The 26,758-nt window shown below is 44.6% G+C and overlaps 1 protein-coding gene across 3 annotated transcripts in view; it reads left to right on the forward strand.

Annotated features, from left to right (window-relative positions):
* GPC3 (glypican 3) overlaps nucleotides 1–26,758 on the forward strand; it is a 244,259-nt gene that overhangs the window by 135,614 nt on the left and 81,887 nt on the right. For all 3 annotated transcript variants that reach the window (XM_083486444.1, XM_083486443.1, XM_083486445.1), the window contains 2 exons: nucleotides 6,429–6,562; nucleotides 13,045–13,170. In XM_083486444.1, coding sequence (XP_083342570.1) covers nucleotides 6,429–6,562; nucleotides 13,045–13,170 — 260 coding nt within the window. The remainder of the gene's footprint in view (nucleotides 1–6,428; nucleotides 6,563–13,044; nucleotides 13,171–26,758) is intronic.

Genomic DNA, 26,758 nt, shown 5'->3' on the forward strand with positions numbered 1-26,758 from the left:
TTATGGAGCGTCTCCTGCAAGGGCTTCCGGGCGTGGTACCATATTTTGATGACGTCTTGGTGTCTGCAGACTCACACCAGCAGCTGTTCGAGCGCCTCCATGCCGTGCTGACCAGGTTCCAGGAGGCCGGGCTCAAGGTAAAGAGGGAGAAGTGCCAGATCGCCGTTCCACAGGTAGAGTTCCTGGGCTATCTTATCGATGCCTCCGGTCTTCATCCAACCACATCCAAGATCCGCGCTATCCAGCAGGCCCCCACCCCAAAGAACAAAGCGGAGTTGCAGGCATTCCTGGGGCTGCTGAACTTTTATAACATGTTCCTGCCCCACAAAGCCACAGTGGCTGAGCCTCTTCACCGACTCCTTAGCACTAAGACGCCTTGGGCCTGGGGTCATCGGGAGACGGCGGCCTTCAACGCGGTCAAGGCTCTCCTTTCTTCAGACAGTGTGCTGGTACAGTACAGTGAATCCAGGCCGCTGGTCCTTGCCTGCGACGCCTCACCTTTTGGCATCGGCGCTGTCCTTAGTCACCGTTTTCCAGATGGAAGAGAAGCACCGCTCGCCTACTTTTCCAGGACACTATCTCCGACGGAACGGAATTACAGCCAGCTCGACAAGGAGGCATTGGCACTTGTGGCTGGAGTGAAGAGGTTCCATGAATACCTCTATGGCAGGACTTTTGACCTCATCACTGACCACAAGCCACTCCTGGGCCTCCTCGCCGGTGATCGTCCAACTCCACCGGTCCTCTCACCACGCATGCTGCGATGGACTGTTTTCCTGGCTGCCTACCACTACCGGCTCATCCATCGCCCGGGAAAATCGATGGGCCATGCCGACGCCCTCAGCCGTTGCCCTCTTCCAGCATTTGTGGAAGACCCGGCTCCAGCTTCATCGCTCCTTCTGATTGAGGATCTTCCGGCAGCGCCTGTATCGGCTGCCACTGTGGCCTCCGCATCTGCCCAGGATCGCACCATCAGCCGGGTGCTCAACTGGGTGTGGAGGGGGTGGCCACAAGGGCCTTTTGCATCGGAGTTCCAGCCCTTCGCAACCAGACAACATGAACTCTCAGCTCATCGCGGCTGCCTGCTGTGGGGAGACCGCGTCGTGATTCCCCAGGGACTCCGTCAGCGCGTCCTGGAGGCTCTGCACGTTGGCCACCCGGGAATTGTCAAAATGAAGGCGTTGGCTCGGTGTTACGTCTGGTGGCCTAATATGGACGATGCCATCACTGCCTGGGTGTCCGCCTGTCAAGCGTGCCAGGAGTCGAGGCCTGCACCACCGGCAGCTAAGGGACACACCTGGGAGACGCCAAAGACACCCTGGTCGAGGGTGCACATCGATCTGGCTGGTCCCTTTCACGGCCGGACCTTTATGGTAGTGGTGGACGCCTATTCCAAATGGCTGGAGGTCGCCCTGATGCCCTCCACCACTACCGAAGCTGTCATCCGGGTGCTGCGAGGCCTGTTTGCAACGCATGGGTGTCCTGATGTCCTTGTCTCTGACAACGGACCGCAGTTCACGTCAGGCACGTTTGAGCGGTATCTTTTGGGACTGGGCATCCGCCATGCCCTAACGGCACCCTTTCATCCATCCAGCAACGGGCAAGCGGAAAGAATGGTGCGCTCGACAAAAGAGGCACTGGTGCGCCTGGACCGGGGAGACTGGCATGAGCAGGTCGCCGAATACTTGTTCGTGCAACACATCACCCCTCATGCGGCCACAGGGAGGAGTCCTGCTGAACTGCTTATGGGCCGCCGCCTCAGGTCACCGCTCGACCGGCTACACCCAGACTTTGCCGTGGCTGAACCCCCAGGCTGTGCCAATGCACCACGGTCATTTGTCCCAGGAAACCAGGTCTTTGCCCGGAACTATGTGGGGGACATCCCTTGGGTGCCAGCCACAGTAGTGGGAGTCACTGGACCTCGCTCGTACCAGGTGGCACTCGAAGACGGACGCTTGTGGCGACGGCACATAGACCAGCTTAGGCGCAGGGTTGGGGACTTGGACACTACCGAGGTGCCCCCAACTGCGCTTGCAGCTCCAGAAGAGACACGTACAGATGGCGAGGCCCCACCTACACCTTCCTCGCAAACTGCCAGCGTGGAGCCGAACCAAGCCGTTTCAGAACAGACTCAGACCACTCCACTTGCGGAGGCTCCACCCACAGCAGCGGATCCAGGGGAGTTGGTTCCAACGCCACCTAGGGTCGCACCACAGCCTCAGCGAGAACTGTGTGGCCCTCCGGACTTGGCTACCAGTCCCCGGCGGTCTGGCAGAGTTTCCAAGCGCCCAACGTATTTAAAGGACTATGTTGTTGGACAGGTATCACTGTTGGTCTAAGTATGGGAAATGTAACCGATATGCTTTTGTGCCTAATTGAACCATTACGCGTAGTGCTGTATGTAAGGAAACCATTACGATTGTAACTAACGCCTTATCTCGGTGGGGAGGGGTGTTATGTAGTGTAGTTTCCCCCTGGGCCAACAGGGGGATACTGTATATAGTTTTCACTCAGGTCTGTAGATAGTTTTCACTCAGGTCCGCGGCAGTTATTTTAGGCGGGAACTCTGGGCTGTGGTGGTTACAATGTTGACAGCCGGCTGCCTATAAATACAGGCCGGCTGAGCTGTTCTCAGTCAGTTCTATTTCAGCTTACCACAATAAAGAGCTACTTGGAGAAATCGCTGTGCCGGCTGCTATGTCAACCCACGACTTAACAAGGTCCAACTACGGAGATCTAGTGGCCCTATTAAGAGGAAACAGAATCATTTTTAGGCCTATCTTTTACCTAAAAAGGGAAAAAGTTTAAAATAAGATCAGTGGAAGATAAAGGAAAATTTCTGAAAGAACACGGAGAAGACCTGCAAAAAGAAGCTGAAGAAGAGCCAAGAGCTTTAAAACCAGGAATACAAGACATAGTACCACTACCTTTGGGATTGGACAAGTTAGAGAAGGTGAGACCACCGACAGAACAAGAACAATTACTTGGCGCAGTTGAAGGAAAAGCAAAATAAATACACCATGTCCCTGCAACTATTAAGTTGGAATATTCATGGATTTAATTCCCCGGAGAAAAGGAAAAAAGTATTTCATCTATTGAAAAAGGAACAATTGGACTTGATTTGTTTACAGGAAACACATGTGATTAGGCTTCATAGGAAAGTATTGATTAATAAAAGATTGGGTCAAGAGTTTATTTCATCGGACAAGGTTAAAAAGAGAGGAGTAGTAATTTATGTGAAAGAGAGCCTATCACCGAAATTTATCTTTAAAGATGACCAAGGAAGATATGTGGCAATTGAAATCCAAACACAAGGAGAAAAAATTTTGATAGTAGGAGTATATGCACCAAATGAGGGGAAATCTGATTTTTTAAAGAAGTTGCATGAGACATTGTTAGACTATATGGAATACAATATTATCATGATGGGAGATATGAATGGAGTGGTATCTACAAACATGGATAAGTCGCAGAGACAGGTAGTTACTAAAGATGGCAGACTACCAAAAACCTTTTTTGAGATGACTGACAATATGGACTTGATTGACATTTGGAGAATAAAGAATCCCTTGGGCAGAGAGGGAACCTTCTTCTCTGAAGCCAAAATGACATGGACAAGAATTGACCAAATCTGGATAACTAGAGGACTGGCACCTAAGACTCGAAAAGTGGAAATTTGCCCTAAAACTTGCTCCGACCATAATGCTGTGAAAATGGAGATGAAATTAACACCCACCGGTTCCTTCAGCTGGATGAATGACACCTTGTTTAGAGATCAAGAAGTTACCAAGAAGGCCCAAAAAACCTTGAGAGACTGACTGGAGAAACCTGGAGAAGAGTGACTAGTGGGGTGCCACAGGGTTCTGTCTTGGGCCCGGTCTTATTCAACATCTTTATCAACGACTTGGATGATGGACTCAAGGGCATCCTGATCAAATTTGCAGATGACACCAAACTGGGAGGGGTGGCTAACACTCCAGAGGACAGGATCACACTTCAAAATGACCTTGACAGATTAGAGAACTGGGCAAAAACAAACAAGATGAATTTTAACAGGGAGAAATGTAAAGTATTGCATTTGGGCAAAACAAATGAGAGGCACAAATACAAGATGGGTGACACCTGGCTTGAGAGCAGTACATGTGAAAAGGATCTAGGAGTCTTGGTTGACCACAAACTTGACATGAGCCAACAGTGTGACGCGGCAGCTAAAAAAGCCAATGCAATTCTGGGCTGCATCAATAGGAGTATAGCATCTAGATCAAGGGAAGTAATAGTGCCACTGTATTCTGCTCTGGTCAGACCTCACCTGGAGTACTGTGTCCAGTTCTGGGCACCACAGTTCAGGAAGGACACTGACAAACTGGAGCGTGTCCAGAGGAGGGCAACCAAAATGGTCAAAGGCCTGGAAACGATGCCTTATGAGGAACGGCTAAGGGAGCTGGGCATGTTTAGCCTGGAGAAGAGGAGGTTAAGGGGTGATATGATAGCCATGTTCAAATATATAAAAGGATGTCACATAGAGGAGGGAGAAAGGTTGTTTTCTGCTGCTCCAGACAAGCGGACACGGAGCAATGGATCATCCAAACTACAAGAAAGAAGATTCCACCTAAACATTAGGAAGAACTTCCTCACAGTAAGAGCTGTTTGACAGTGGAATTTGCTGCCAAGGAGTGTGGTGGAGTCTCCTTTTTTGGAGGTCTTTAAGCAGAGGCTTGACAACCATATGTCAGGAGTGCTCTGATGGTGTTTCCTGCTTGGCAGAGGGTTGGACTCAATGGCCCTTGTGGTCTCTTCCAACTCTATGATTCTATGATTCTATAAGGGCAAAGAGGAGCAAAGTACCACCCAGAGTTGCCAGATCCAGGATAGGTGCCATGGGGAGGGGGTTAGACTTGATGCTGGACCACCTCCCATCTTACACCAATCACCACACTAGGAAACCTTAAAATAGGACAGGTACTTAACATCTCTTGTGATGGAAATGTGAGGCGGGATTGGGAACTTTTCTACTGCCTGTGGTGGATGTGTTCAGCAGCAAAGAACTATTGGACAGATATTGAATGTGGAGGCTGAATGCAGCTCTCTGGACCTGTGCAACATTTTTATTGACTCTTGTAGGTGTGTGTACAAATAGCAAATCCTGAGAAGTATTAAAGGTATGTGGTAAGATGCAAAGATCCTTTACCCTAAATCCTGGAGAGTAGGAGGGATACCAGCAGCAGAATAAGGAGAAAATAAAATGCATAATGGTGCTATTAAGTTAATTGCCTTAGAATTAAGAAAACAGGCAAAGTGGCAATAAAGTTGCTGAGAGCTGGCTATCTTTTCATGCTCGGAATAATAAAGTGCTCACATCAACAAAGATTAGTCATGTATTTATTTATTTTTAAAATGAAATTGTGGTTCTATGTATTCTGAAATGATGAGATTTTTGAACAAATTGTAATTTTTAAATATATAAACGTATGAGAATGTTTTAAGCTAAAAACATCCTTAATTAGATTGTTCTGCAGCTTTGGTCACAGGAGACAAATTCACATTCTGCTCCTTTGGTCATGTTAAAAGGAAACCATGAAAAAATGGCCTGCAGTTTCAAAGGGTGTTGGCTTAAAATGATCTGGCATGTGCAAAGAGGGGTGGGGCTCAGTGGAGGACCACCTGCTCTGCATGCAGAAGGTTCCTGGTTCAATCCCCAATGGCAGCTGCAGACTCTTGCCTGAGACCCTGGAGAGCCTTTGTAGACATTAACAAGCTAGGTGGACCAATAGACCATATAAGGCAGCGTCCAGTGTTGCTGTCAGGGACTGGCTGGAGGATGAGGAGGGGTGGGAGGCTCCCGCTAGAGAACTCCCAAGGGCCACCCCAGAACAGGAAGGCTCAGAGCCAGGGAGATGGTGGTGGGATGCAGAAGACAGGTCAGAGGATGAAGCGGGGGCAGAATGGTTGGGTGCTGAACAAGCAACAGGCTTGAGTGAGAGAGAGGAAGATGAGGCAGAAAGCACTCTAGGACAGGCAGCTGAGGTGCAGGAGGGGACAGAGGCTGCAGCAGCTTCACAAGGAGCCTGTGGGTCCTAATGTATCCAGCTCCCCTCCTCCCTTGTCTACATGGGCAGGGAGCAGCTTGCATCTAGGAGAACAAAGAGCACAGGGGACCTCTCCCTGATGGAGTTCAAGGAGGAAACATCTGGCCCAGGAGATGTAGAGGGAAGTGGGAGGCACAGATTGTCAGTTCTGGCAACTGCTTTACTGGGAGACAGTATTGCCTATGGGTTTCTCTGTATTCTGTTTCCTTGAACAATTAATCAGTTTTATTGCTTGTCTCTGAGTCTCTATGCAACTGAACCAGCCCTGACAATTGCTAACATTTCAGCAACTATATCAAGGAGGGGGAGAGGTTCATGGTTCTTTGGTTGTTGTTTTTTCAGATTGGCAAGTTATGCAGCCTTTCTCAGAAGAGGCATTCCCGGTCAGCTTCGTATCCTGAGGACCTTTTCATTGAGGAGAAGATGACATGGGTTGCTCCTGTGGAACACGAAGAAACTCTGTCCACTAGAAGGAGGTGAGAAAGCCAATGCCAGCCATCTTCGTAAGATTCCCATTTATTTTCAATATGTACGTATTATATTTTTATCCCCCCCTTCCTGTAAGGAGCTCTGGACTGTGTGCATAGTTCTTTCAGCAGGAAAAAAAATTGTTTCATCATGAGTACAACCAGGTAAACAAGAAAGCACTGGTTCATTTACAAGTCTTATTTTCTGTGCCTTTAAGGTCCAGCCCTCACTGTAACTATCACATGCAAAATCCTTAGATTTACTAACTTTTAACATATCCTGTCCACATCCAAGCTTGGGTAGCAGGTGGAGTCAGAGTGTTCCCTCTTGCATTGATGTGTGAAAGAAAGAGAAGCCAGGCTCCAGCAAAACCATCTTATTCTGAGGAGCCTCTTACAAGTCTTCCTTGTCACAATGCATTTAGAGTTCCGTTGTTGCACTATCACCAAGTGGGCAGCAGACTGTAGGAAGCCGACCAGCTCCCTGTGCTGCAGAACTGAATTGATATTAATGTCCAATGACAAAAGTGTTAACACTGGATCCAACTTAAAAGACTGTTCCGTAACATTAGAAATGGCATCAAATATGTGAGATGGTTCCCCCTCCCCTTATCCTTGCAGCATCTCTCGTGGGAAATCTCCGGATGAGCTCCTTCTCCTGAGTTCTGTTCCAGGGACGCCACAGTGCAATCCCAGCCTGTCACGAGTTTTGTGCAAGGTTCCTGTTGCTGTTGCGGGCAAGTCACCCTGAAGTGATCTTAGATCTTGTCAGTTGCATAGTGGCAGATTACAAGGACCCACAAGGACCAAAAGCAAACCATTTCCTCTGCCTGTTTGAAAGGGGCTCTTAAGTGGAGAGCCACATTCCCCTCTGGCTCACTTTCAGTTTATAGTCTCCCAGTGACAGATGAAGATGAAGATGAAGGCACAAGCATTATACTCAGATTAGAAAAGCGATAGCATTATACTCAAGAAAACTAATGAAAACTTGAATGCCACTCATTAACTGAATTTTGTTTACTGCTGAAGATGTGTAACAGCTCCTCGCATTATCCTCAATGAATGGGTTGCCTTACTTCTCATCAGTACAGAGGGGGGAAATAAACATAAAAATAATAGATCCATATTTCATTTTCTCTCTGTGGCTTTTTTAATTGCAAAGTCTGTGTGCAGTCTGCCAGAATCTGATTATAGGGGGGGCCTGGGGGGCTTATTTAAAGAGAGGGAAACAAATTGAGAGAGAGAGATGAGAACTCCCACTGGTAGCATTGCAAAGGTTTGTGTTTGTTAAGGCTGCCCCCAGCTGGGTGCTTCACAGCTTACAACTAATCTGCCTAAGAGTTTCCTTCAGCCTGAAGGGTATATACTGCCTCAAGCTGTCTCTTTAAACAAATAGCTGAAAATACCAGGAATCAAGCAGCAGCCATAGTTTATGCATGTCACCAGAAAGTCCATGAGTGAAGAGAGTCCTCCTCCTTTTCTTTTGCTTTTGGGAACTCTACAAAGCAGGTAATTGTGGCAGGTGCATTTTTTAAACTCTACAATTCAGCCACGCTGGGTGAAGCTGCACTGTGTGGAAATCCTCCCACCATCTTCCAAAATTGGACAAGTTCAAGGTGGTGTGGCCATAGGCCACATTCAACATCTTTATCAACGACTTGGATGATGGACTCAAGGGCATCCTGATCAAATTTGCAGATGACACCAAACTGGGAGGGGTGGCTAACACCCCAGAGGTGCTTAAGCCTTTGACAAATAAGCAGCCAGCCAGGGCAGAGAATGTTTCAATGGGCAACTTGATTTCTGATCATTAAACAGTTGGGGAGCAGGAGCCCTTTCTGATGCAGTGCAAAGCACCTAGAGATCTTTCAGTGGATCGTGACACTGGTGTGGTGGCCAGGGTGGAAGATCCATCACTGTTTGTGCAGCATAGTCCCTGAACTCCAGCATCCTGGAGCTACCTAGTCAGCAAGAAAGGGGAGCTTTTCAGCCTCGAGAAGAAGACAGCTCACCCTTTGTGCAGATTGCAACCCATCAAGGGGAAAGGAGGTGAGTCGGCCATGGAGGATGGGCTTTGAGGGTCACTCTGGAGAAGGCACATGGGAAGAACACTTAGAAGCAGTTTCTTCCATATGCTTCACAGCTAAAGATTTCAGGACACTGAAAAGAGAAGGGGCTTCAGTTTCCAGAGAAAGGTATGCAAGTTCAGTTACGAACCTTGGAAGTTCAAGGAAAACCCAATTAGGGTAAGGATTTGCTGAAAGGATTTTGTAAACGGGAATACAAAAAGGGGAGGTGAGTGGAGGTCAAGGAAACAAGCAAATGAATTTAAAGATATTGAAAAATGGATTATTTCTTTTTTAAGACATTTTCCTTTTCTTTTTTCTTCTTTTTTACTTTTTTGAATATCTATTTTTTGTATTTTTTAATCACACTGTTTTTCTTCTGTACTATTTTATCACACTGTTTTTCTTTTGTGTAAAATCTTAATAAACATTTTATAAATCAAGGAAAACCCAATTGAAGTCACTGCAAAAGAAGACATTGGAGCAAGCAAAATCATTTGCCTCTGCGTGCGTGCGTGCATGCGTGCGTGCACACACACACACACACACACACACACACACACACACAGAGGAAGCAGTTGGTCCAGCTCAAAGGCAGCACAGAGATTTGTATTGGAACATCTCAATGCATCCCTAATCAGTATTATTGAATAGTTACAAAATTATAGGATCGTCTTGGAAGGTTATATATCTTCTGCCCACCCCTGGGGCAGATAGCGCGTTCCACATGCAGCCTCATCCCAGAACTGGGAGGGCAGCCTCTGTCCAAAAGCAGATCGTTCTGGTCTGGATGCACAAATAGCACCATCTGAGATAAGGTAGCAGCTTTATGAGCAGAAGCTGGTAAAATGCGGTCTTGACTATGCTACCACTCAGTGGATTTGTAACTGGCTGACTGACCGAACCCCAAGGGTGCTCATCAATGGTTCCTCTTCATCCTGGAGAAGAGTGACTAGTGGGGTGCCACAGGGTTCTGTCTTGGGCCCGGTCTTATTCAACATCTTTATCAACGACTTGGATGATGGACTCAAGGGCATCCTGATCAAATTTGCAGATGACACCAAACTGGGAGGGGTGGCTAACACCCCAGAGGACAGGATCACACTTCAAAACGACCTTGACAGATTAGAGAACTGGGCCAAAACAAACAAGATGAACTTTAACAGGAAGAAATGTAAAGTATTGCATTTGGGCAAAAAAAAAATGAGAGGCACAAATACAAGATGGGTGACACCTGGCTTGAGAGAAGTACATGTGAAAAGGATCTAGGAGTCTTGGTTGACCACAAACTTGACATGAGCCAACAGTGTGACGCGGCAGCTAAAAAAGCCAATGCAATTCTGGGCTGCATCAATAGGAGTATAGCATCTAGATCAAGGGAAGTAATAGTGCCACTGTATTCTGCTCTGGTCAGACCTCACCTGGAGTACTGTGTCCAGTTCTGGGCACCACAGTTCAAGAAGGACACTGACAAACTGGAGCGTGTCCAGAGGAGGGCAACCAAAATAGTCAAAGGCCTGGAAACGATGCCTTATGAGGAACGGCTGAGGGAGCTGGGCATGTTTAGCCTGGAGAAGAGGAGGTTAAGGGGTGATATGATAGCCATGTTCAAATATATAAAAGGATGTCACATAGAGGAGGGAGAAAGGTTGTTTTCTGCTGCTCCAGACAAGCGGACACGGAGCAATGGATCATCCAAACTACAAGAAAGAAGATTCCACCTAAACATTAGGAAGACCTTCCTGACAGTAAGAGCTGTTTGACAGTGGAATTTGCTGCCAAGGAGTGTGGTGGAGTCTCCTTTTTTGGAGGTCTTTAAGCAGAGGCTTGACAACCATATGTCAGGAGTGCTCTGATGGTGTTTCCTGCTTGGCAGGGGGTTGGACTCGATGGCCCTTGTGGTCTCTTCCAACTCTATGATTCTATGATTCTATGATAGGCTGTGTGCACCACAACAAATGTGTTGAGCTGTCGGGCGCTGTGTGGGTTCTGCTGCAACAGGGAAGCTTAGCTACGTTTTCTGTAGTTGATTTCATCATGCGAAAGGCTGGGCTGGATCAATCCCAAAACGGAATTAAGATTGCCAGAAGAAATATCAACAACCTCCGATATGCAGATGACACAACCTTGATGGCAGAAAGTAAGGAGGAATTAAAGAACCTTTTAATGAGGGTGAAAGAGGGTTGGCATTCGTACCTATGGTACAACAAAGTAAAGGTACATAAAGGTTTTCCGAACCATGTGGTTAGGAAATCTTTATATGAAGTATGGGATCAGAATAAAAACCTCCTGGAAAGAAAGACACCATGGTGGATATCACCAATTGAGGTGCTGACAACAAAAAAAGTAAACATGGAAGGGAAAAGAGTAACATATCAGGATATTACTAGGAAAACAGACCAAGGGATAAAGCTCAAACCATATGACCAAATTGAAAAGATGTTAACAAGGTGGCTGCAATACCACCAGATCAGTGACTTATTAAAGGAAGATAAAAAGAGAAATGGGTTCGAAGATAAAAAAATCGAGATTCCAAATCAAGTTAATAGACTGTAAAGATAAAATTTTATCAAGAATGTATAGTTTATTGCTAGAATGATATACAAAAGACGAAGAAGTAAAGGAATCAATGATAAAATGGGCAATTGATATTGGGCATAACATTGAATTGGATGCGTGGAAAGGACTATGGAAGGAGGGTTCGAGATTTACAGGATGCATGGCTTTAAAGGAAAACTTGCTAAAAATGATGTATAGATGGCATTTGACACCAGTAAAATTAGCTAAAATGTATAGAAAAAAAGAAAGAAAATGTTGGAAACGTAAAAAGGCAGAGGGGACTATGTCCATATGTGGTGGACCTGCAATAAGGTAAAAAAAAAAAAGGGAATCAATTTATAATAAACTCAAAAAAATATTTAGATATACTTTCCCCAAAAGACTGGAAGCGTGTCTATTAGGCTTAATAGGAACAGAAATTAAAATGGGAGATCAAAATTTGTTCATGTATGCTACAGCTGCCGCGAGGACCCTTCTGGCCCAAAGATGGAAATGTACAAGATATACCAACTATTCAGGAGTGGCAGGTAAAGTTGACTGAATATGCAGAACTTGCCAAACTGTCAGGAAGGATCCGGGACCAGGTAGATCAAAGATACCAAAATAACTGGAGTAAATTTATTGAATATTTCAAGAAGAAATGTAAAGAGGTCAAGACACTAGCAGGATTGACATAATGCCTCCAATGTATAATAGTATTAATATGAGAATAATGATGTGCGTGACGGAAAGAGGATAAATATACCAGTTGTGGGGAGGGAGGGGGGTCACGACTCAGCAGAGTCAAAGGGAATGTATGGCATTAATATGGTTTGTTGGAAAAGAATATGTAAGGAAAACAATAAAAATTCACTTGGGGGAAAAAAGAAGAAATGGAGGCAGTGAGAGATTTTACTTTCTTGGGCTCCATGATCACTGCAGATGGTGACAGCAGTCGCGAAATTAAAAGACGCCTGCTCCTTGGGAGAAAGGCGATGGCAAACCTAGACAACATCTTAAAAAGCAGAGACATCACCTTGCCAACAAAGGTCCGTATAGTTAAAGCTCTGGTTTTCCCAGTAGTGATGTATGGAAGTGAGAGCTGGACCATAAAGAAGGCTGATCGCCAAAGAATGGATGCTTTTGAATTATGGTGCTGGAGGAGACTCTTGAGAGTCCCACGGACTGCAAGAAGATCAAACCTCTCCATTCTGAAGGAAATCAGCCCTGAGTGCTCACTGGAAGGACAGATCGTGAAGCTGAGGCTCCAATACTTTGGCCACCTCGTGAGAAGAGAAGACACCCTGGAAAAGACCCTGATGCTGGGAAAGATGGAGGGCCCAAGGAGAAGGGGACAACAGAGGACGAGATGGTGGGACAGTGTTCTAGAAGCTACAAACATGAGTTTGACCAAACTGCGGGAGGCAGTGGAAGACAGAAGTGCCTGGCGTGCTCTGGTCCAGGGGGTCACGAAGAGTCGGACACAACTAAACAACAACAACAACATGTGCTTAATGCTGCTTTTCTGCATATTCTGCCTATTGCAGAAGCCAAAACTGTTGCAATCCTCCAGCAGCACCTAGCGGCAATGGAAAACATTACAATGTCATGTTTAAATATTGGTCAAAGTTGTTACATGAGGAATCCCCAAAAGCATCTCTGTAGGATTTCAGCCCAGTAAGCCACACAGAGACTGGACACCACTTAAATCACCATGCTAACCCAAGGAACCAACCACTGGAGGACAAGCATATTAACTCATTCTATCTTTGTGTCTGCTAAATGCTTTCTGTTGTGATTCAAGACTGGTTTGCGAACTAGTTTAAAACAATAGCATTACTTGTTTAAGCCTTTGGTTTCATTTTTGGCATTTCTACTTTGTTTCAGGGAACTTATCACAAAACTGAGAGCCCACAGTGGTTTCTACAGCAGTTTGCCAGAATACATCTGCAGCCACAGCTCCACTGCACAGAATAATACCCATTGCTGGAATGGCCAAGAAGTTGTAGAAAGGTAAAATGAATTCTTTTCTTTTCTTTCCTTCCCGTTTAGTGATGCCGAGTTGTTGTTGTTATGCTTGGCCCCAGCTTGAAATTCTTCGTACAGTGGTACCTCAGGTTAAGAACTTAATTCTTTCCGGAGGTCTGTTCTTAACCTGAAACTGTTCTTAACCTGAGGTAACACTTTAGTTAATGGGGCCTCCCGCTGCCACACAATTTCTGTTCTCATCCTGAAGCAAAGTTCTTAACCCGAGGTACTATTTCTGGGTTAGCGGAGTCTGTAACCTGAAGCGTCTGTAACCCGAGGCACCACTGTAGTAGTATTATGCTGTGCATCTGCAGCAGTTCTTCCGTGTGTCTTTGGACTCCAAATCCCATCCTGAGAAGAACGTGGATGCTGGATTAGGCTGAAGGCCCACTTTGTCCAGCATCCTGTTCTCCAAAGGGCCCAGCAGATGGGAAGCCTGCAAGCAGCAGAACTCTCCCCTCCTGCGTTTCCAGCAACTGTGCTCAGAAGCGTGGCTGCCTCTGACAGTGGAGGCACAAGATCGTCATTGTGGCTCGGAGCCATTGATATAAGTCTTCATCCTCCATGAATTTGTCTTTTAAAGCCATCCAAGTTTGCGGCCATCTGTACCTTTTATGGAAAGGAATTTCAGATTTAACTTTGAGCTGTGTGAAGAATTACTTTTGTCTCTTCTGCACCTTCCAACTCTCAGTTTCATCGGATGACCCTGAGTTGTGACCATGCTGCTGTTTTTGGCCTCTAACTCCCACCAGCCCCCAGGCAGCATGATCAGTCCTCAGGAATGAAGGGGAATCAGGCTCAGCAAGAAAAGGGAGTGCTGTATTCCTGGGGCTTCCCCTTTCAACTGCTAGTCCTGCATAATGGAAAGATGCTTTCTGCAGCAGATACAACACAAATGGAGCAACACTTAAAAGCTTAGAATCCCCCCCCCCAAACCACTTAATCCATACTTGGATGCTCAGCCCACGGGGCAAGGTGCTGCTTGATGCACAGTGAGAAACAAGCGACCAGCCAGTAACCCAAGCCCTGAAATGTCTTCAAGTGAAACAGATTGAAAGCAAAACGTAAGTGTTTCTCATTACCATTACTATTAAATCTTAAGTGGAGTTTTTCTCAGCAAGGTGGATGGTTGCAATCACAACTACAAGCCGTGGGGAGAGAGCAGACTCTGCTCAGAAACAGGCTCCCCACTGGCCCCCCAAATTTTCCCCTGAAAAGCAGCAACTCTCAGAATTGCTCCAAACTCCATCAGTAATGGAGGAACTTCCTGACTGAAGGGGGCAGTTTAATGTTCTGTTCAATTTGTAGTTACTGTTTCAAGTTTCTACGCTTTTCAAACTCCTTTTTTTCTATCTTTCCACCTATTGCATCACACATTTTTCTGGCTAAATGAGTATTTCAAGCACAAGAGCTCCATCTAGTGGCTCAATTAAGGTACTGACATTGAATGTAAAAGAGCTTGGAAGCCTGGTTAAGTGTTCTCAAAATAATAATAACCGGAAACCATGTTTCTTCAGGAAACTGAGCAAAACAAAAATTCTGGGTATAGAATCTCAATGGAAGGCGGCTAGAATCATAAATAGGTGGAGCTGGCACATCAAAAGCAAGAGGGGTGGCAGTTATTATTACCCAGAAAAGTCCCTTTGTAATGCAGTATACCATCACAGATCTTAATGGCAGATTCGCCTTTGTAAAATGGACGTTTTGTAAAGGGGACGCTTCATAGAGAACTATACACTCGGGGAGCTTTGTATGCACCAATCAAACAACATTCTTAAAATTCACACTGAACAATCTCAAGGATTTTGCAAAAGCCTCCATAATATTGGGGGGGGGGGGCATCTGCCTCAATAACTCTAGAGCCACAGTGCAAACTCAAACAATAGCCCAGGCACTGAAGCAGTGTTAATAATAGAGGCTCATGATCTGGTGGGATTATGGTGACACCTGCACAAGGGACTTCAGATTTTCCCCACACTGCTTTATTTATTCCCATTATGATTATATATTGATTTCTTCAGGACTCATGCAAAAAGTCAGAGCGGCAGGAAAATGGAATAGCAACTGTCTCAGACCACACGCCAGTCAGTACAGACACTGCATGGACAAAAGCTTTCTGCATTACTCGCCAATGAAACTTTCACCCAAGTGCTGGCTGCATCAAACCTGAAAGGAACAATAGAACATTATTAAGAAAGCAGTAACACTTCAGGCAGGGAGCCATGAACCCTCTGGGATGCTGTGAAGGTGGTACTGAGAAGCCATTGCATTGTGGAAACCAGCAAGATCTGGAAAACCAGGATATCCCTAACACGGCAACAGGAACAACAGATCGGACATCTTGAAAAAGAATATAAATGAACAAGGGGGGGGGTAAAACATACCACCTTCTTCAGTCTAAAAAACATGAATGGCAATTGCTGGGGAAAAGCAACATTAATGCGTCAAAGACTAAATGTAAGGCAAATACTATGAATTTGGAGATAAGGACCTCAAGTTACTAGCCTTTGAACTCAATTGCCTCAATATGGACAGAAGCAGATGAAATACGCTATAGGACATTAATAAGGACTTCAGCACTTTCTCTTCTCACTTATACTTCCCAAGTAATTCTGACATGCAAATAATGGAGAACTTTATAACATCATCTTTGATAGGCATGCTTACACCAAATCAAGGGTAATTTCTCAATAGTCCAATACAAGAATTGGAGGTATTCTTCATTAGCAAAACACTAAAAATGGGAAATCCCCAGCTCTTGGTGGATTCAGTGCCACCAGAAGTGTAGGAAGGGGTGTGTGGTGGGGACAGGCCACCCCGGGTATAATCACTGAGGGGAGTGACATTTGATGCGCCACCTGCCTGTGACTCCCAAGTCTACCCCCGAGCCATCGGGGGAAGGGGGGAGCTGTGCCGTTTTGCCAATGGCCTTCCCCCTTCATTTTGACAGCTCGGGGGAGGCCGGGAGTCACGGGCGGGTGGCGTGCCGTTGCTCCGTGCTCCTGGGCTGCTGAAGGAGGCAGGCAGGCAGGCAGGGAGAGGACGGGAAGGAGGCAGGCAAGCAAACAAGCAGAGGAGGGAGGGAAGGAGAGAAGCAAAAGCTCCCTCAACTCAGGACCCAAACCCTGGAACACACAGGAGGAGAGGTGGGGTGTGAGAACAAAGTTGCAGGGGGAGTTTTAAGTGCTTGTGCTCACAATGTTAAGTAAATAAACCAGAAAATAACACTTGCAACTGTAAGTATCTTATTTTTCCTTCTTTTAATAATTTCAATGGGGTGTGTGTGTGTGACAGAATAAATTTTCTGCACCGGGTACCACCAGACCTTTCTACACCTCTGGGTGCCGCATTCTACAAAAAGTATTAAAAATGAACTTGCTCCATGGCTCACTAAACCTTTTAGCAATATGCTTGAAGGTGGAGCTATTCTTGCATCCTGGGGACTCTCCAAGATAGCAGTTGTATGCAAATCGGGTAAAGACTCAGCTCTTTTAGGATCTTACTTCTCAAATGCAAAAATGCAAAAATTCAAAAATATTGTCAGCAGTAATGGTAAAGAGGTTGAATGTGTTGATATGCCTGTTGACATCTCCCCATCAAACAGGATTTATTCCAAAGCAACACATATCCTACTCTAGAGACCAAGCCTTGAAAGCCATTTGTAAAATTTCCTCAAGTAAAATTCAGGCAGCCTTCATTTCCTTGGATCCATTCAAGGCCTTAGGCAGAGTTGGACGCAGCTTTATGAAATCTTTGTGAAACAAAATGAAATTTGGAGGGGAGAAATGCTCCACTTTGTAGACCACACATATACAAATCAGCCCAAACCCTAAATGAACAGACTCAGGTCACTGGCAATCCAACTACAATGAGGCATTTGACATGTTTACCTGCTGAATCCTCCCCCCCCCCCCATTGTTTGCTCTAGCGATTGAAAGCCTGGCAAACAAGATCAGAAACCACAACATTCAAGGCGTACCATCAGGAAAAGACACACATACTATTAATCTGTTTTCAGTTGAGGTAATAATAATGACAACAAGTCCTAGCAGAGCGATACCAGCAGTCCAATCCATCTTAAAGCAGTTTCACGCAGCAGCAGGAATCAAATAAAATAATTTCAAATCCACGATAATGACTTTCAGTATCCCTGGCGAAGCAAGAAACCAAATGCAAACCTTCTCTGGCTTCTAGCCATGTTATTCAGCGTTCAGATACCTGGGGGTGACACTAACTAAAGATTTAAAGCAACTGTACAAAAAGAAATGGCACCAGCCTTGCTTCCAAACTGCAATCTGACCTATTTGCAGGTGGAAACAAACAGGCCTTTCACGACTCAGTTGTATTACTGCCCTCAGAATGGCCACCTTACCTTGCTTTCCATTTCTACCCCAAGTTCTGCCAATAGACAAACCCACCAAGACTCTAAAGAAGCAGCAACATGCCATAGAATGCTACACCAACAAAGGGTAAGCACAACAGATTTGCCAAAAATACCCTCTATAGACCATTTTATTTTGATGCTTTTCAACTAAAATGAATAATAACAGTGCTCCACCAGCAGTTTGGACATGCCCTGGGTAAGAATGGAGTCATTACCAAAACCACTGACGATATGAGGCCTTCCTTTCTTGCCTATGTCCTGGAATGCAGTCAATAAAATTAAAAATCTGTTATTAAGACTCACTTTCTCAATCTGGAAATGATAAGCCCCTCTTCTGGCACCCTTCCTCCTTTGGCTCTTCCTTTCCTCAACTTTCAACAAGAGGATAAGTACCTGCAGACTGGGAAGCGAAAGGGGTATTCAGATTTCACAATCTTCTTCCTAGAGGCAAACCCATCAGAAAAGAGGCACTAGCAGTCAGATTACAAGGCATCTCCTACCCGTGGCTGCAGGATTTACAAACTCATTCATCTGCATGCAAACTCTACAACCAAGCGCAACTTCTGCGATCTCAAGCCACATATGAACACCACTTCACCTGATCCACCCTGGCCTACAAGGGATAGCTTCCCAAATTTATAAACTCCTACTTGTCCTAAAGAAGGGGTTGTCCACAACTCCTTGATCCTAGTGGGAAACCAACCTCACCACTCAAATAGGGGAGTAGATGTGGGACAGGCTTTGGACAAAAACCCACTGTTGAAATCCATTTTGACAAACACTCAAGAAGCAACTTTATGAATCCTGTTTCACGTGCACTGGACACCTCATTGCCTGCATAGCATCAATCTGACTCCCTCTTATGTTGGTAAGGCTGCTCAGAAACTGGCACTACTATCCACATGTGGTGGAGTGGTTAAGCACTCACCCACTTCTGGAACAAGGTACTTGATTGCTGGGATAGCTCAATTGGTAGAACATGAGTCTTGGTCTCAGGGTGGTGAGTTTGAGCCCCACGTTGGGAAAAAGATTCCGCATTGCAGGGGTGGACTAGATGGCTCCTGTGGCCCCTTCTATGATTCTATTACTTGATGCCTTATGTTCTATTTCTGGTTAAGATATTTTGCCATGTCCCACCACAGCACTATTGGCAATAATAAATATTGTCTACATTTCCATTCACGCTAAAACATTGCTAGCTTTCCTTTTGGCAACAGCTAGATTGGAGTCACTGGAAGGATGTTGTGCATTTTCCACACCACAAATAGATTGATGAACTATGGCACAATGCTTTATAGGAGAAACTGTCCCAGCATGCCCGGGTTATGCAAGGCACGACAAAAAAGATTTATCCTTTGTGAGTTGGCAACCTTTTAATGACTTTATAAATAAATAGCAAGATCTGGATCCTCCTACAACTCATGCATGGTTTTCGAGGGGACTTATTCTCAATAAGTCTTATTCTTTTCCCTTCCTCTTCCACTCTCCTTTCCCCTTACCCTTTTCCATGATCTCATACCTCATTTCTGGCTAGGAAGAATAAAAGATGCTTTTAAATAATCTTTTATTGAATGATGTGTCTAAAAAGTTTTCATTTGTTCTGTGTACTTTGTCTTTATGCAAAAGTTTCAATAAAAATATGTTTGGGGGAGGGGAGTCCAACACTTTCCAAAGGAGTCCATTCCACTGTTGAACAGCTCTCACAATCACAAAGTTCTTCCTGATGTTTAGTCAGAATCTCCTTTCTTTGTCATTTGAATCCATTGGTTTGGGTCCTACCCTCTGGAACAAGACAAAACTTGCTCCATCTTCCATGGACAGCCCTTCAGGTATTTGAAGAGGGCTATCATATCAACTCCCAGTCTTCTCTTCTCCAGGCTAAACATCTCCAACTCCTTCAGCCGTTCCTCATAATGTTTTGTTACCAGACCCTTGATCACCTTGGTCGCCACCCCCCTCTGCATATGTCCCAGCTTCTCAGTCTCCTCCTTAAACTGTAGTGGCCAGAACTTGATATAGGGACCAAGCTTTGTAAGTATTGACAGTCACTTAAATTGGCTCAGTATCCAGTTGGTAGCCAGTGCCATTCTCTCAGGACCGGTATAATATGACCTTAAGGAGCTGAAGTGGCCAACAGACTTGCAGCTACATATTGCACTAACTTTAGCTTCCAGACCATCATCAAAGATAGCCTCACATAGAGCACATAGCAGTTACCATACTTGATAGATGGCCACCCAACCTCTCCTTATAAACCTCCAAGTCCATCACCTCCCAAGGGAATCTGTTCTACAGCTCTTACTGTCAGAAAGTTATTTCAGACATTTAGCCTGAATCTCCTTTCTTGTAACTTGAATCCATTGGTACTGAAAACAAGCTTTCTCCATCTTCCATGTGATGGCCATTGAGATATTGGAAGATGGCTCTCATATCTCCTCTCAGTCTCTTCTTATCCAGGCTAAACATACACAACTCCCTCAACCATTCCTAATAAGGCTTGGTTTCCACAACCTTAATCATCTTAGTTGCCCTTCTCTGCACCCATCTTGTCAACATCTTTCTTAAATTGCTGTGCCCAGAGGACTGCAGGTGTGGTCAGACCAAGGCAGGACTATTGCTTCCCTTGATCAGGACAGTATACTTCTATTAATGCAGCCTAGCATTAGCTTTGTGTTTTTTGCTTGCTAATGATGTATTGCATGGATTGATAATGTTGGGTCTGTGACTATGGGTTCCCCCCCCCCATCCATCCAACTGGGTTGCCCCAGCCACTCCAACAGAAAATACAAAAACACAACAGAACCTCACACATATGGCACTCATAGAGTGCTATCTTCTCTGCACTTCAATCTTGCTGAAATTAGGCTCAAAATGACCAATAATGTTAATATTATCGATATAGATAATTTGTTAATCACTTGTTATCACAGATTTCCAAGCAACTTGCAACAGAATAGAATAGCAGCAGTGATGGCAATCGATATCATTGCATCCCATGGCAAATCCTGATCAATGCCCAAATATTCAGTGGATCCCAGTGAGGTTTAATTTTTACTGATCAGCAACTCAGTGGAACAAGAGTAAAACTTGCACAATAAAACCCCCACAGAGCATTGTGCAGGCTACATGGCTGCTTTTCTGCAACTCAGATTGGAACGTCAAGGTCTCCTGGAACCTTATCGGAAGCAGAAAGTATGTGCGCAAATGTAAGATGTTGGAGCAACCCAATGACCCACGTTATCCAAGAACATCCCTCCTCTTACAGAGCCCACCCAGATGCTTCAAAGGAAATCTGGCAAGCGGGAACTGAGCACAAGAGGACTCTGCCCTACTGCAGTTTCCGGGAACTGATATCTGAAAACATTCCTGCCTCCAGCTGTGGGGCGGCTCATAGCCATCATGGCTGCTAGCCATCCATAGCCCTCTCCTCCTCCATGAATTTGTCTAATCCTCTTTTAAAGCCATCCAGGTTAGTGGTGATCATTGTCTCCTGGGGGAGCGAGTTCATGGCTTAACTATGTGCCATGTGAAGAAGGACTTTCTTTGATTTCCCAACAACTTCACTGGATGTCCGCAAGTTCATTATGAGAGGGAATAAATCTTTTCTTTATCTAACTGCCTTCTCCACACCATGCATTATTTTACAGTAGACAATTCCCTTGTTGCTTCTTACATGTTCTGGGAAATTAAATTGTCATTGAGGCAATTGAAGAGTTTGGTGGACCTTACATTCTTGGCAGAGTTTGAGTTGCAACTGATATCAGGATAGTTGCAGCCATGACTGCTATATCTTTATTGTTTGGTAATCTGCCCTGGGAAGGCATCATCCAAGTACGCAGTCTGGCCTGGGGGTCTATATCAGAAACCATAAGTCGCTGTTCCTTCCCTCTCCTACAATTTTACCCATATGCTCTCAATCTGCTTTCTGTGCTCCAGGTCATGGACCTCATCACAAATGTACTCATCCTTTACATATAATGCTCCTCCTACTCCCCCCTTCCTGTTTGATCTTTTTCTTTTGAATAGGCTATACCCTTCAGTTTCAAGATTCCAGTCATAAGTCTCACCTCACCAGGTTTCAGTAATTTCCTTGTCATTTGTACTATTTGTAATATTGTCTCCCTTCTCTCCAGGAATTTGGTTTAAAGCTCCATTGCCTTGGTTTCACATCAGTGGTAGCCAGGGCTGATGAATGAACGGCTGTGCATACTATGTTTGTATGAAATGTTCCAAGGGAAACTAGCTTTTCTCTTCAAGTCTCCGTAGGGTGTAGAGGCTCTTGGCTGTGAAATTGCAGAGTTGTTGGAGAAACTCATATGGAGGGGTGAAAAGTAACAAGACTGTGTTTACAAAAGATGTTGCCTGTTGATGGCAAAATGCTGGCAATATATACGTCTCCCAGGTGGCACATTCCCAATTTATAAATGTATATACAAAGGCTTGGAGAATTCTTTGCTAATGGAAGGATTTTATACACATGTCAGGGTTTCCTCAGTTCTCAAATCTCAAATCCTAATATGTGTTCAGATTGACAGAGTTTCATAAGCTTCTTGGTGGTGGTGTATTCTTATAATTCTCTCCTGAATAAGATGACACAGTTCCCTTTTGAAAACAACTTTTTTTTCCAAGCGTATTGTGAGAATATGCTGCTGTTACCAAACAGTGAAGAAGAGAATTGGATCCTGCACAAACATAATTCATCTTAAACTTTCCCTTTTCTCAGTTTATTCCCTCATTACTTAAAAGACTTCAACCACTTCCCTAAACTCCTGCTTTGCTCCTGGAGATGAATTAGTTTCCAATTTTGCTTTTATTGCCAACATATTGTGTAAAGGTTTTATATACAAATCGTAAGCAAACAAGGCAGAAGCGGAGGTGGGCCCCCTGGAGCTTGGCAGACTCTTTCCCCTCCCATCTTCAGGGACTCGAAGCCAAATTCATCTGCATATGGTAGTCCACCAGAGGCTTAGGCAAGCCATATTTGGGCCACCAGACTAGAACCATGAAAAGGGGAGGGCATACCATCCATAGGCCACACCCACACCTTACATTGTAAGTGCTGTTATACCACTTGGACAGTCATGAGCTCTCTCAAAGCATTGTGGGAACTGTAGTTTTCTAAGGTGCAGAGAGTTATTAGGAGACCCTCCATTCCCCTGACATGGCTGCAGTTCTCATAGTGGCTTAACAATCATTCCCTATTCCCAGGGAACTTTGGGGACTGTAGTTCTGTGTGGAGAAAAGGGGCCTCCTAACACCTCTCAGCTTCCATAACAAACTACTGTTCCCAGGATGCTTTGGGAGAAAGCCATGTGAGCTAAATTGTGCTTTAAAAGCATAATGTGGATCCTGCCCCCCTCCACCATGGAGACTGGGGTGAATGGAGTGTGCATGTTCACACCCTGCATTCACCTGGCCGGGAGAGGGGTGGAATTGCAGGTTATGTGGAAGGGATTTCCCTGTGGGGGGGGGGTCATGAATGTTGTGCTCAAATTGGAGGTGGTAGAAGGAGGGTTAGTGGCATACAGGTAGAAATGGCTCTGTTGCACTGCTTAAGGTTTAATATAGTGTTTTCTGCTCGCTTTATTACAGGATCATATAATGTTTTCGCTGACACTCTATCCCGTTTTTTCAGATGGAGAGCTTCAGATTCTAAGCTCTGGACACCCAGCTATAGCCAGACTTTTCTGGAGCTCCTGTGGCACTTTGGCAACAATGCCAATGCAATTCTGGGCTGCATCAATAGGAGTATAGCATCTAGATCAAGGGAAGTAATAGTGCCACTGTATTCTGCTCTGGTCAGACCTCACCTGGAGTACTGTGTCCAGTTCTGGGCACCACAATTCAAGAAGGACACTGACAAACTGGAACGTGTCCAGAGGAGGGCAACCAAAATGGCCAAAGGCCTGGAAACGATGCCTTATGAGGAACAGTTAAGGGAGCTGGGCATGTTTAGCCTGGAGAAGAGGAGGTTAAGGGGTGATATGATAGCCATGTTCAAATATATAAAAGGATGTCACATAGAGGAGGGAGAAAGGTTGTTTTCTGCTGCTCCAGAGAAGCAGACACGGAGCAATGGATCCAAACTACAAGAAAGAAGATTCCACCTAAACATTAGGAAGAACTTCCTGACAGTAAGAGCTGTTTGACAGTGGAATTTGCTGCCCAGGAGTGTGGTGGAGTCTCCTTCTTTGGAGGTCTTTAAGCAGAGGCTTGACAACCATATGTCAGGAGTGCTCTGATGGTGTTTCCTGCTTGGCAGGGGGTTGGACTCGATGGCCTTGTGGTCTATTCCAACTCTATGATTCTATGAAAAGAAAGAAAAGAAACTTCCAATATCTTATCTTTCTTTCACATATTTCCATGGCCTCCTCACACCTCCCTTTTTGTATTCCACTTCTATTAATTATTTTATTGGATATCCCTATGGCATAAACTCCCGAACCACTATCTCATTCAATGCATGTGGCGGGATGACTTCACAAATTTGTGGTCAGGAAAAATCCATGCCAAATTGCTGTCCTATGAGATCTCGCCCACGGAATTGCTCAAACTGGATCTAAATGTGGCAAAAAGGTGTATAAATCAAAGGCTGGATGATGTGGAGCTATACCAAAATTTCTTAGCTGGTGGTGGAGCCTGCTCGCCATTAAATCTCGGCATAACCCCTATCTATCGTGCTCCGTCCTACTTAACATCGCTTATAGCCACATCTCACCGATATGCCTTCATTAGAGCCAGGTTCAATGTTTTTCCAACAAACGTGCTGAGACATAGATTCACTAAGGGCCAAGTCCCTTCAAAGTGTGCTTGTGAAATGAAAACATCTGAATCTTTACATCATGTTATGTTTATCTGCCCTATGTACAGTTCAGCTCGTGCTAGTATACTAAACTCCATAATCCAGCCTATGGCTGACAAACCAGTAGACCTACAGCTTGCCTGGGTTCTTCAAGATGTAGATCCTTATATTACTCTACAGGTTGCTAAATTCCTAACAGCCGTCCTCTCGTACAAGAGACGGAATGGAATGGTAGCTGATTATTGATAGTTATAAGAATTTTTGATATTGACATCAGATATTGATTTTAGCGTAGTGCCTAAATTTTTAACTTTAATCTTAAATTTCTGTTTTGATTTGCCAATATTTGTCCTTGTGAGCTGTGAATTGTGTTATATTACTTGTGGCTTGTACGAGACCGCTGTTTTATTTGATTTGTTTTGTGTGTTGTGTTTTATGATGGGCGTAAAGCCGAATAAACATTTTGACTTTGACTCTATTAATTATTTCCTGACACCATTTGTTTCTCCTGCCTTTCCTAAATTATTGAATGAAACAGAATATCTGATATTTGGAAATGGAAGGTTAAAATGGAATGCACAGGTCCAAGAAAAAAATTATTTATTAACGGGGGAAATGTTGTTAGAAACAGGAAACATAATCGGACTTTATGAGAAAATAATTAACCGAATGTGCCCACTGATGACCACAACTAGTGTAATAAAAAACAAAAGGTTTAAAAGACAGACTTGGTTTGATAAGGAATGTCAGAATAGCAAAAAATGCCTATCTAGGGAACTTCGAAAACTGAAGTTAAAACAGGATACGCACAATTTTGCTCTACAAGCTGAGGTAGCCCAATTACAATACAATTATAAATGATTACTTAAAAGCAAGAAACAAATATATTATGAGCAACAGTGGAAAGCACTGAGAGATGCAGCACTTCAAAAGGACTCACGGAAATTTTGGCATCTGGTTGCCCAAGGCACAAATGGGCTGGGCTACTCGTTAGAAGCATCTGTCCAAGGAAAGGATTGGGTGACATATTTTACAAGAATATATAGCCCCTGTCCTGACCCACCCCCCACAAGTTTACTACACTCAGTTATCAGAACTGCCAGAATGGCCAGATGTCACGCCCAATCAGATTAAGAGGCTAATCATAAGCCAACTAGCCAATAAAGCTCCAGGAGAAGACATGGTCCCAATGGAGATCTATAAGATAAGACTGGATTTCTGGTCACCCATTTTTTGCAAAACTGTTTTCATACATTAACAGCTCAGGTCGCATACCAGAAGGGTGGAAGCTGAGTATAATTGCCCCAGTGTATAAAAAGGGTGATAAGAAAAACCCTGCCAATTATAGACCCATTAGTTTGTTAGATGTAGCCTCCAAACTATATGCCAGGCTCCTTCTTGGGAGACTAAAAGAATGGGCAGATACAAATAAGGGGATATCTGAAGTCCAGGCAGGTTTCCAAAGAGGGAAATCCACATTGGACCAGTGCTTTGTGATGAACTTTCTGCTATGTAAATACATCCATAATTTGAAGCAAAAATTATATGTCGCCTTTATCGATCTAAAGTCAGCTTTTGATACGGTCACAAGACATGCATTGTGGCAAAAATTGGAAAAGACAAATATAGACCTCCGTCTATTATTTCTCAACAAAACATTATATACTGACACATCGATACAAGTAAAGGTGGATCTGGCTGGCCATCTCACCACCAGAATTAAAACCATTACAGTGGTGCCGCGGGTTACATACGCTTCAGGTTATAGACGCTTCAGGTTACAGACTCCGCTAACCCAGAAATGGTACCTCGGGTTAAGAACTTTGCTTCAGGATGAGAACAGAAATCGTGCAGCAGCGGTGCAGCAGCGGTGCAGCAGCAGCAGGAGGCCCCATTAGCTAAAGTGGTGCTTCTGGTTAAGAACAGTTTCAGGTTAAGAACGGACTCCGGAATGAATTAAGTTCTTAACCCGAGGTACCACTGTACTGGAGTCAACAGGGATGCATTTTGGTGCCTTTCCTGTTTAATTTTTATATTAATGACAAGGTTAAAGAACAGGAGAGCCTACAGTTTGCCCCTGTCACAATTATTGGCCAAAAACTCTAAGTCTTAATGTATGCTGATGACCTAGTACTTGTATCTAGAACCCAGGTGGGCCTGAGACGGCTGCTTGTGAAATTAAGTTCATATTGCACAAGGAATCTATAAACTACAATAAGATGCAGGTCATTGTATTTGGGAAGCATTCTAAAAAGCATGTTTGGCACCTGGATGAACACATCATAAACCAAGTAAATACATTTAAATATATGGGATTGGTTTATTCAGAATGGCATCCTGGAATATACAGCTATCCAATATTAAATTGCAAGCCTTTAAATCAGCAA

Source organism: Podarcis liolepis (genome assembly GCF_965112155.1).
Source record: "Podarcis liolepis genome assembly, chromosome: Z".
In the NCBI taxonomy this organism is placed as follows: Eukaryota; Metazoa; Chordata; class Lepidosauria; order Squamata; family Lacertidae; genus Podarcis; species Podarcis liolepis.